Source organism: Bison bison, unplaced genomic scaffold, assembly GCF_000754665.1.
Source record: "Bison bison bison isolate TAMUID 2011002044 unplaced genomic scaffold, Bison_UMD1.0 scf7180017864355, whole genome shotgun sequence".
NCBI classification, from domain to species: Eukaryota; Metazoa; Chordata; class Mammalia; order Artiodactyla; family Bovidae; genus Bison; species Bison bison.
Window position 1 is genome coordinate 1,030,821 of NW_011494927.1, and position 12,959 is coordinate 1,043,779.

Consider the following 12,959-nt stretch of genomic DNA (forward strand, 5'->3'; position numbering starts at 1 on the left):
ACTGCATTAGTCTTTAAGGGTCTGACATAGTACAGAGGAGGACACTTGAAAGTTTTCCCATATGGCTGAATTTATGAATTTCTTAGCTAGAATTGCTGATATTTTGCAGTCTTTTCTATTTTATTTGGAATGTTGTCACTAAGTCATTACTTGGCCATTCCTTAAAATTATGAATTGCAAATTTCAAATAGCCTTTTCTTTTTTATTCCTTTCCAGTTACGAGAAAACCTAGCATGAAGCTTGTGTTTGTAAAATAGAATAAACCTGTTGTTTGACAACATTTTTCAACTCAGAATACAAACAAAAATCTGGAAATTGGCATTTATTTCTTCCTATTTACATACTTTGACTTCTGCTTTCAATTTCTAAAACAGATTTTGGAAATGGTACATTCAATTCTTATAAATTTTATTAATAAGATACAAGCTTCCATTTTTATGTTGTGATTCTGAGTAACTTTTCTGAACCAGTTTCCATATCTCCAAAATTAAGATATTTTCTTAATGTTTACCTCATTACATTATTGTGATTATTAAACAAATCTGAATAAAACAATAAAACATTAACTGAAAAGTTACTGAGAGATTTTATGTCTATGTGGATTTAACTGTTTTGAATGGCTTCTCACTTAACCACCGTAAACAGATAAACAATGTTATGCTTATCATTGTTTTACAGATGGTTGAGACTGAGACTCAAATTAGTTTTACACATCATAGCAGCTCTGCAATTTGAGATTGTATTTCTGTTAAATCATGCCATCACTAAAATCAAATGAAATGAAGTATGGTGAAAAAACTGTAAATTGTTACATGATCTACAAATGAGAAAAGTTTTTTTGATTATTTATTTTAGAAGGAAAATATTTGGTACTAAAATGGAATCTGAAACACAGACATATATGTTCTTATGCCACTTTTATATTCACTCTATATATCTTTAGGCCCCTGGATTGATATGATGGCCAGCAGCTTGGTACAAAGGCAACTGGAGGGTTAGAGTGGGAAATGTACTCTTGCTGTCATGCTTTCCACAGAGTGTCTGAAAAGTAACTGCATATGTTTTCAAGTGGGAATAAATTTAGTTCACATCAAAAATGCCTATATATCATACAAAAGTCAGAATCATTTTTGAGAGGTTATTACTTCCCCATTATTATTATTATTTGTTTAATTTTCATTATACAGTGATATATGAAGTAGATATAGGATATAAAAACAGAAACAGAAAATTAAGAAAAGTTATCTTCATTTCCTTCATTACTCTTATTTTTTAAATATGCCCTATCAGAAATTATTTTATGAATATTATTTTTCTTATTTTAAAATTGGATAATATACAACATGATATTTTATAATTCCTTTTCTCAAGAGAATATGATGAGGTATTTCAACATTATTTCAACATATATAGTAAAAATAAGTCTTAATGATTGCAAATATTTTATCATGTTAAAGTATCAAAATTTACTCATTCAATTTATTTTGGGGGGGATATCTGTATTATTCCCGGTTTAACACAATTTATAACAATGGTGATATAAACAACTTTGAAGACAAATCCTTACATATATCTTTGTTATTTAATGCTTATTACATATTTTGCCCAATTTTTCTCCCTAAAGATCATGCAAATTTGTATTGTTATCAGCACTGTGTGAAAGCACCTTCAGCTTTGAACACTGGATATTCCCTGTGTATTTCCAGGGGATTTTTTCATTTATTCTCATTTATCTTCACCAATTTGTTGATCTCATTGTACTGACTTGAATTTTTTAAATTTTTGTAAAACTGACAATTTTACTCCTTTTATATATTACTTGTCACAGTCTTCCCCACTTCCATAGGAGCTATTCTTTTTTTGCTCATTAATTTATGTGTTTTAAATATGTTAAAATATTATTTTCCATATATATATTTTAAATATTCTTCCTAGTCATCGTTTTGTTTACATTACGTGGTTTGTGATATTTTATTTTAGTATACATGATTTAAAATTTTGTTGTAGCCACATAAAATTATACTTTTGTATTTTCAGCCTTTGGTTTCATGCTTAGAAAAATCCTTCTCATAGTGTATGATCAACCTCAGTATATACTTTATTCTAGTACCTATAATCCCCCTATAATTTATCTAGCATATTAACATAACAATGTATTACAAAATTGTCCTGCTTTACCAGTAGGGATAAATGGATAATGCTTCCTTTCTCTGTTGTGAAATACCACCTTTCGAATACTACACTGTTCTGTGTAGTATCTTCTGAAATTTTTTGCATATACAATGGCCATTAATGAGACTAAACACATTAAAGATAGAGGAGCATGAATAGAAATAAAAGAGTCTCCAGCACATAAAACTAGGTGCAATGGAAAGCAAACATTAGATAACAGTGGTTGATGGCAATGCTCAATAAGGACACACTTGAAATTCTGAAAGAGGCCAAGGAACAGAAGATATATTTGAGTTTTCTCTGCTAACTTTGGAGATGTTGCATTTGCCTTGTTCCATTAGCTCTCAGTGATTCCCAAAATTGAGAAAAATGTCTTTTGTAAGAGCTTGATAATATTTGGATTCTCAATGACTTCTGGAGTGAGGCTGATGAACCAGCATTCTTGTGGTATGACTTCCCTGGTGGCTCAGACGGTAAAGCATCTGCCTACAATGTGGGAGACCCGGGTTCGATCCCTGGGTTGGGAAGATGCCCTGGAGAAGGAAATGGCAACCCACTCCAGTTCTCTTGCCTGGAAAATCCCATGGATGGAGGGGCCTAGTAGGCTACAGTCCATGGGGTCGCAAAGAGTTGGACACGACTGAGCGACTTCACTTTCACAAGTAATTCTAGTGTTGGCAGGACATGGAATTTGCTCTGAGAAAAATCTCTTTGGTTAAAATATGCATACAGAAGTACAGTAGGGAACAGGAAAAGGCCCTGGAGCAGTATACCACAGAAGATCCTATGAGGAATTTGTTGCAGTGTGCAGTAGTGACAGGCAGAAAGAACCTGAAAGTGTAAGGGAGGTTTTGAGCTTTGGGGTAACCACTTGGTGGTGTGCTGAGATCACATCTAAGTGTCTGGCAGATAATCTATTCCTAACAATTACAGTAACAAGGTTTGCAAAGGATAAAGTAAAAAAAAAATAAATAAATAAACGGACTCAAAGTTAATCATCTTGCTGGCTTTGTTGAGTAGAAAAATATATACAGAGTTTTACTTAAGGCTTGTAAACTGAGAATTCATGTGTGCATTAGCAGTAAGAAAGGAAAAATAAAGTAGTTGAGAGGCAAGTAAAGGCTTTGCAGACACCAGAATGGAATATATCAAATCTGTGGAAAGTATATGAGACATGAACAAAGATTCTTTTCGGGAAAGAATTGGACAACTCAAGTGGTAAAGATCAGATTATTTAAATCCTTGCAAACTGGCTGAGGAATCAATAAAGAGTAATAACCATTATGTTATCTTCTCTCTCTGAGAACAGCCTGACTTTGTGACTTTCTGTGCCATGTGACACATGTACTAGTGGTACAATTTTGTTGTTTGTAATTATACTACTCCCTTCATATCACTTGTTTTCACTATTTAAACAATATTCTCCCAATAAAACATCATCAAGAACACTTGCAAAGGAGTGAGCCTGGGTTACCAACTTGGTAAGGACTCCAGAGGAGAGATATGTAACAATTGTAGAAAATAACTGATTAGTTATCTGGTCTGAAATTAACTGACAATTCAAGAATGCGTTTTTGAGATGAGATACTCAGTAGTGTTTTCTGAAGGTAAATGAATTAGTGTAGTTCTAGGCACTAGGTTAGTGTTCACATTTAAAATCTTAAAATTTAATACATTACCAACAAACACATGCTTTAAGAACTCTTTTTCTTTGAGAATTAAAGCTCAGTATCAAACCGTTGATGAGCCCGGTGGTAAAATACTTTTTGATTTTTTAAGACTGAAAATTTTGTTTTCCTCATTTAGGGCACCTAAGTAGTCAGCAGTTCTTTCAAATGACTATAAAGCTAATGAATTTCTTTTTAATGCCAAATAATTTCCTCTTACTGCTATAGCTGTTCTGTGCAGAGAACGTTCATTTTTTTCATGGTCTGAAAGCAGGATGTAGAAACGCAAAAGTATTGAACTGCAGTTCTGGCTCAAAAGTAAGCCCCTCTAGATACTTCAGTTATGTTCTAACTGGAGTGGGTTGCCTTGCCCTTCTCCAGGGGATCTTCCCGACCCAGGGATCAAACCCAAGCTTCCCGCATTGTGGGCAGATTCTTTATCACTTGAGCTGCCTGGGAAGCCCAATGTTCTAACTTGTTCTACTTTTATTCTTTCCTGGGGAAGGATTACTTTTGTGTAATTCTTAAATTTTAAAGGGAGTCTTGGATAATTAATCAGAGAGAATGTGTTTTGAACATGAAATTTGTGAAATGTAAATTGGCTTATAGGGAATTTCAGAATACATTTCAAGTGTATATGACTTTTATTGGTTACTTGATGAATAGAACTCACTGTGGGCTCTAGGTTTGATTTTTGGGACTTTGGAAATATATCATCACTGGCAATTGATAAATACTGGCTTGATTTTAACACTGCAATGTTAGCTGAAGAGACCAATCTTGTTCTAGTTCAGGCAGGAATGTCTACACTGAATTTGCCCTTGGCTTTTAATATGTATGACTTCCCTGGAGGCTCAGATGGTAAAATGTCTGCCTACAGTGTGGGAGACCCAGGTTCAATCCCTGGGTTGGGAAGATCCTCTGGAGAAGGAAATGGCAACCCACTCCTGTACTTTTGCCTGGAAAATCCCATGGACGCAAAGTGTGGTAGGCTACAGTTCAGGGGGTCACAAAGAGTTGGACACGACTAAGTGACTTCACTTTCACTTTGAATATGTACACTAAAAATCTGGTGAACGCAAAGGGAAGGGCCTGACATGCTTTCATGTGAGGCCCACTATGAAATAAATTATCGCTTTATGATGTCATTGCATGTAAGTTTAAATTTATTGTGTTCAGCAGAGTTGTAAGATTTCACGTTATTGGTGAGTCTTTAATATATGCTAGCTAGTTTGCTGATTGCTTCACTAATAATTTAAAAGATATTTACTTGTAAATACAAGCAAATAGAAATATAAATAATTAGCTAAAATAAGGCTCAACTTTATGCTGTTAAAGGAAATCTGCTCCTACAATTATCAAGTAACAGATAAGTAATGGAGCTGTTTTGTAGCTCTCAAAACATGTTTCTGATATAGCAGCATCAAGCTTAAGAGAATAATCATCATAGATACTGAAGTTAGTGTTTTTTTTTTAAATAGAATATCATATTCTGAATTTTTATCTTTTTAAAGTTATCAAGTATTAGTTTCCCTAATTGTTAGGAAATTACTAATGAAATAGAGAAATATTTGACATCATATATGCTTCTTTGAATGTAACTGCAAATTTTAAAAAAAACAACAATAGACATTTAACAATTGATATGTGCCCAAGTGAAAAAAACTTTCGGGTTTATGTAAGTAAATTTTCTAATAGATTGATTTGCTTACCCCGTAAACAAGTTCTCCTACCATCCCATTCCAGATTTTTGTGTCTGCATCCCTTGCTCCATATTTTCCATCAGGGACAATGGCAATTTTATATTTGATACCAATATGTTTTGCAATTTCAGATGCCAAATCTACACAGTATCCTTCATACTTGTCATTTCCTTCAAACATTTCATGATTTTTCTTGTACATAACATATGGGGATTCCTATAATGAGAGAAGTAGAACTGTAAAGGAGAAATTATGAAACATTCAAAAATTCTATGCAACTTTCACTTTCAGAACTTAACAAATGGATATTTAGTACTAATACACACACTGGTTTTGTGTGGCAAGAAATTGATAATAAAACAGATGAATATATAACTATGCTTAGAAGTATATTAAGTTGCTTTATAGATTCTGTTTTTATACTAAAAATAGAATCTTTAAAATAAAGTAAATTTCTTTTGAGTGATTATTACATACTTAGCACTGTGACTGTGATAGGAAAAATATATGTTAATAATTGACTAGAGAAGCATAAATTATCATCTATGGCAATGGGATTACCATTTTCAAAGTATCTCATGACCTGAAGATTACTTAGGAGTCAACTTTGTGTAATAAAAGACTTATTCAAAGTTATAGGTCTCTGTATTCTGCATCTTGTTTAGCCACATTCAACTGTGACTCCCTTCAGGAAAAGAGCCATATTATTTTTCTTTGCTCTCTGAGATTTAGCAAGATGCCTTGGTCAGAGCAGGTATTTAGCAAGTGCAAAGAAGAAACAAATTACAGTCCTTAACATTTTATATACTAATTTGTATTAAATTGGTTTTCCTAAAATTGTCCAGTATCTTGGCTTTAATTAAGGTTGTGATCCAAGAATTTTTATTCTATTATAAAAATATGTTCCCAATGGAAGCTAATAATTTTTCCCAATTGTGAAAATCATAACTCTTCAAGTAATATTTTTAGTAATATTCTCATTTAGTTTTTGAAGCAATAAGATGAAATAGGATGAATTATTGTGAAATGAAAAGATTACTGCTAATTCATAACTGAACAGTTTTTGGTACATACACACACACACACACACACATACACATCCCTAAACCAAACCATTTAAAGTCTGTGAAACTAAAGCACTTGATTTTATAAATAAAACCTAATGCCACCAACTGAAAGATAGGCTCAGTGAACATGCAGTACATACAGAACTCCAGGTCACACTTCAGATTTCTTAATCATTTGCAGACAAGGAATGACCACTTTTGACTACAATGTTATTGAAGTCATGATTTATATTTTACAAAATAGCACTGTGATATTCATTTAATAATTTTAATACATATCTTTTCTTTTCTCCCAGCAAATCTGTAGTTGGGAAAGTTGAACTTGCTCTTAGAACTCTGGATTAGAAGATGATTTACTTTGCATTACATGGCAGACTACACTAATTCTGATTTTGTTTTAAAATACTTTGTAACTATAGAAACTATTTTAAAAAGCAATAGAAGTGTAAATTATATAATATGTGATTTTCTCTTAGAGATGCCCTAAATAACTCTATTGTGGGCAATTGTTCAGGATTTGCTCTTATATTTTCTTAAATCCTGCCTTAAGTAGACATGGCCAAAAGAACCAGAAGTCTCTCACTTCTTTCTTGAATTTGATGGATATTCTAACACTGGACTTGGTTAAGAAATTTCTCCACCTACAAAATAAAGGCAGCTAATTATCTCTTTAGATAGAAGAAAATTATTTGTTAGCTTAAAGAAAACATTCTCCAGATATAAATCATTTTGTAAAATATGAATGTGGTTATAAAAATTGTAAGTTGTTGCAAGATTGTTAATTTCTAAAATATGTTATGGAATATTACTTAAAATGAACCAATACTTTCATTTTGCTTCTTTTCTTCTTGCGATAGTTAATTAAAATATGGAAGAATATGTATAAACAAGCACAAATTGCATATTTGCACAATCCTTAACATTCTAATTGAAATGGTTGTTAATAAAGCAAATGAGAGGTTTTCAAAAGGAGTATGGCTAAGGTTTACACTTGCTACTAAGATTGATAAATTCTAGAGTCTGAAATACTTGAACACATGAATTTTAGCCCTCAAATGTGTATTAGCTGTGTATAGAAGTCTCTTTAGCTAGTATTATCATCTAGCTTGCAAAATCCCCTCTACATTATATAGTGAATAATTTGTTTCATTAAAAGCTGCATTTTCAATGTTTACTCAAATATTTCATAAATACCCGCTGTGTGGAAGGCAGCTTGCTGGGAACTAGAGGGTATAAAAATAAATTATATATGTTCCTCATCCTCTTACGATTATGATTAAATTCTTTGTAATAAAGGTACAGGAGTGAGAATGCTGGGAGACCACCATATATAATAAAATATATAGGAAAAAATAATACAAGCCCTCAGTTATTTAGTGCTTGCTCTGCGTCAAGTACAAAGTTATTTAACTGTTATTTAATGGTATCCTTTTATTTATTTTTCACACTGCCATTTCGAGGTAGGCATTTCCCAATTTGCAGATGGAAAATTTAAGCTTAAAGAATTTCAACAAATTGTTCAATTTCACAGAACTAGCAGGAGTGGAAATTGAACCCATAATTTGAATGTCTGGACATTTTTGAAGCTACTGTAGCATCTGTCAAAATACATGCAACTATTTGAGATTTCATGTGATTTAACAAGAGAGAAGACAAGATTAAACATATGAATTTCTGTATTTTTAGTGAATGAAATTTTTGAAAAAACAATGTATTAATACCTTTCCATATTTCCTCATAGTGTCTGCTACTCAATAAATATAAGGTATTCAATAAATATAAAGATTTCCTGGTCTATCAATGCTTCCTAAATAAGAATATCATGGCAAGGTATTTATATTAGAACTTCTGGTTCAGGGGTTCAAAATGAAAGTAAATATTAATGAGTTCCAGATCATCTCTTTTGAAACAGGCATGTGTATCTATAAATACAAATTTATTTAGTGTCTTTGATATTTTTCACTTTCTTTTTTGGATAGCAGCACCCATCAGATTTTTGTTTTCCTAACAAACAAACCAACAAAGGCTAGAGAAGCCTTTAGTTTATTGAAAATGTTGATTAGAAGTTTGCTGCTGTTCAGTCACTAAGTCACGTCTGACTTTTAGGGGCATGAATAATTGTTGAGATTCAAATAGTGGTGCATGCAAATTAAGAGAAATAAGATGATCACACTCAGGAAGATGGAAGAACGAAAGGAGAGAACAGCTAGGCGTTTCTTGAATAAGATCTCTCATAGCTGCTCAGCTCTTTCCAGTTTCTTTGAATCTGTCTCATTTCCCTTTTCTTTCATGTTAAATCCAAATTAGCAGCAAATCCTCAACATGCTCTCAACCTTTTCATTTGTCCCGTCTCAAACCTGATAATTTATGTACAAGTAGCCCTTCAAACACTGCATACTTGAGGAGACTCAGTACAAAGTTGTGCTGAAGAAAATACCAAGTCTTTTCAGTATAGTAAAAAATGAGTTATAGTCAATCATTAAGGGGTGTTTGTGAACCATCTTTGATAAGCAACCTTCTGGAGCCCCAGGTTCTCAACTGTGAATTAAAATGGAAGGCTATAACCTACCATCTTTGTTATCAATTGCTATGTTCTGTGGGACAACAATTCCTTAGAAGTTATTTGAAATGCATTACTTCTTAGTGATTATGAGTTTATTAGTACAATTTCCATAATGCATAGTGTTCTACATCTGCTCTGCTATTTCAGGAAAGAAATCAATCTCTGTTTAAAGCTATGGCATTAGGGTTTGCTTATGAAAATGCCTATATAAATGAATTAAGATGATTTTCAATAAATAAAGTATCATTTTCCTACTGGGGAAACTTTTGTTTGGAATATTTGTCTTGCTATTTAGCAAAAATAAAACTGTCAAAGTATATATTTATTGGAAAAGCTTTAAGATTTTCTAAACATCACAAATATAATCATTGAAACCACTAGTTGAAAACAGGTAAAATAATAAAATCAGTAATATCAAAAGTTATTTGCTATGTGGATATTTGCTTTTATCCAAAGAATTTTAATGTAGATAATTTATCCTGTGGGTAAAATTCTTATAAATGAACATTAAAATGTTATTAAGAAATCAGTAAATTTAATAGTGGCATAATTTTAAGTTTATTAGAAATAACATTTAAAAGCATTGAGTTATAAACTCTTTGGAAGCAGATGCATGTATTGGGAAGATTAATATTTTGTTCAAGAAAGAAAATTAAAAAATTGTATAGATATTTATATGTATGTATAAATATGCACTTGTATATTGTATATACATATGTATCTACGTGCAGTGCATTTACAAAATTCCACATAAAAAGATAAACTACCAAACAACTCATAAAAAGAATAAAAAATATTTATGGAAGGACTGTTATAAATAAAATTGTTTTGAGGCTTATAAAGTAATTATGATACTGCAGTGAATATATTTGGATTTTGTGGAAAAATTTCCAAAAGGATTGTTGAGTTCATGAGATGGTAAGAAATGCATTCTTAGTTTAGTAATGAGTTATGTTTCATTTACTTTCAGTGAAAGATTTGGGGAAAAATGAGATTGACTGAAATTTAATTGCATTTCTCCTTTTCCAGAGAGTTCAGCCAAAGAAAGTAGTGAAATTGCAGAGGAAACCACCACCCCAATGTCTACTGCAAACCACTTTTCCCTCAATTGCTACATTTAGCTAAACCACGTGGCACAGATGTGGCTTCCTTAGGTTGTTTTTTTGAATGTAAAATGTTAAATTAACATGGTCATAGTCTCACAAATTTTATAAAATTTTTAGTCACTAAGACTTAAAGAGAAAAAATGTTGAGCATCTGAATCCAAAACTTTAGATCTTTCAATTTTGTAGTCATGATTCTCATGTGATTATAGTGTCAAACTTACTTTTATTTAGATTTAGTTAAGTTATATTCAGAATGACTATATTCAGGAAGAATAAATTAGTCATTAAAATGAAGACATAAAACAAATAGATTTCAGCAGTGCAAAAAGCTAAAGACACATTTTATTGAAAAATGGTATCTACTATACTTATTATATTTTTTGTCTACTTTCTCTCATTAGAATTAAATTCAATTGTAAGTGCAGGATTTTGGTCTGTTTTCTTGTCTAACATATCCCAGGCTTATAACTGTGCCTAGCAAATAGCAGACGCTTAATAAATATTTGTGAATGAATAAATAAATTTCTCAATCAACTTTATTCAACAATACCATATACTATTACAGTGCATCAACATGTAAATAACAACATACACAAAGGAAAGACAAATGGTAGAACAGCAAAGTCATAACAATTCTGATCAAAATGAATGAGTTCTAGTGCCACAACAGCCTTCTTTTTATGTCTAGATATCTGTCTTGCACATAGTTTAATATCTAACCAATTCCATTCCTGTTGAAAGTTTTCAACTTAATCTGAGGGATTATAATACACCAGTGTCAATATCTCATTCATCTACAAAAAAGCACATTACTTTCAAGATGAAAGAGATGATGGAGATGTCATAGGTCCTGGGATAATATCAACAAAAGCAAATACAAGGAACACTTTTGGCGAAAGGATGCTAGCATTTTTGTTTTTGAATTATTGAAGTTGCAAAGATCATAGGTATTATTTATATAGAGATTACATTTTTATACAAAAGACAGATACTAGTACTGCACTATTTTCATTGCAAAAATATTGGTGACATCACTGTCAAAGAAAAGATAACTGTACAGAATAGTCTTTAGATATATAGGAAACAACTGGATTTTTCAATCATTTTTTGACAGCGTGCTTTCTGAAAAATAGCCATGCTTGCAAAACTAATTCAATATTGTGGCCTGAAGAATTGTATCTCCACCCCCTTTAATAACAGAATCTACATTATACCTATAATGAACACTAAAACACCTTATTTCATGTAGAACAGGCAAAATTTCAAAAAAAAATTTAAGGAAAGCAACTATGTGTATCCAGAAAAGAAGGACACAAATTCATAGATATTTACTTTTAGAAAATCTACTCTTGGCATTAGAAGTGTTAAAATTTCATCATTTATGTACAATGACCTCATTTCAAGATATGGGAATAAATACGTCAGAATTAAGTATTATTTTTCAACATTTAGTTTCTTGAAAAAGATGAGGATTAATTCTTCTTTGTTCTAGTATCTCAGGAAAGTCACAGAACTTAAAAATAAGTGTGGTTTTTTTTCTGGTAGTCCAGAGTTGATCATCCAAGAAGAATCCCAAATGAACAATTAGCTTAAATTTACTACACAGAAGAACAAGACTTGAGCTTTAGTTAGGAATAGTCGAACAACGTGGAGCTCATTTCTTTCTTGATCAATTTCTTAAAATAGGATTCTTCATCAGAGGCTGAAAAGAGGAGGACTGTACTGAAGTATGACTTTCCATTACCGTCTTTTTTAGGAATATATATATGTATATGTACATATACATATATATATACATATATTTAAGTCCCATGCATTACACAATTAAGTTAGAAGATATTTATTTTTCATTCATACACAAAAGCTCCTGTTGGTTGGTTTGAATTCTAAAATTATAAACTTCCAATTAAGGCTTGACAGATTAACATTAAGTTGCTAGCTAGTGGCGCAACACTGATAAAATTAATTGCAACATGTGAAAGCTTTTCTCTGGCATTTTCATGCTTTGACCTCAATGTCAAAATGTTGGAAATAATTTGACATTACTAAAAACATAAGTTAAAATTACGTAAGATAAAAATTAAATTACAGAAAATAGTTTTTCTTCATTTAGAGTAAGGGCTTTATAAAAATTAAAAAATGTGTCCTGCCAAATGAGACAGTGAGCTGTGGATATGTAACTTAAAATTAGATAGAAACAGTTACCGATTGTTGATCTCCTTTGACTAGGATTGACTATAAAGAGTATGTTTGAATTTAGAAGAGACAAATATGAGATACACTATTTAAAAGATAATTTCATGAGAATCTCTTTGAAAAAGCAGACTTAAGATTTAGAGTATTTTTAATTTTATAATGTGATCGAATGAAGATCATATTTTTGTTAATGTAGGAGAATTTCAATAAATTTTAATGCATTTTCCCCCCACAGGTCAATGAGAAAAATAATCGGTACAAAAACTCCTTTGTGAAGTAAATATAAATATAAAACAAAATTTATTTTTAAAGCATACAGTTGTGTAAAACATGCTCATTAAAATCTTAACATTCATATCTCTATTATAAAGACAATGCAAATCATTATTAAATTAATAAATTACCTGAAAGTTATAATTTTAAGCACTATTAGCTATTATTACATTGATGTTTAAAAACATAATAACAATATATGATGTTTAAAA

The 12,959-nt window shown here is 31.4% G+C and overlaps 1 protein-coding gene across 3 annotated transcripts in view; it reads right to left on the reverse strand.

Annotated features, from left to right (window-relative positions):
* GRIA4 (glutamate receptor, ionotropic, AMPA 4) overlaps positions 1 to 12,959 on the reverse strand; it is a 673,532-nt gene that overhangs the window by 59,620 nt on the left and 600,953 nt on the right. For 2 of the 3 annotated variants that reach the window (XM_010855154.1, XM_010855155.1), the window contains exon 10: positions 5,552 to 5,758. In XM_010855154.1, coding sequence (XP_010853456.1) covers positions 5,552 to 5,758 — 207 coding nt within the window. Of the gene's footprint in view, positions 1 to 5,551; positions 5,759 to 10,796; positions 11,981 to 12,959 lie in introns of those variants that run through there. The other variant, XM_010855156.1, reaches the window with a different exon arrangement.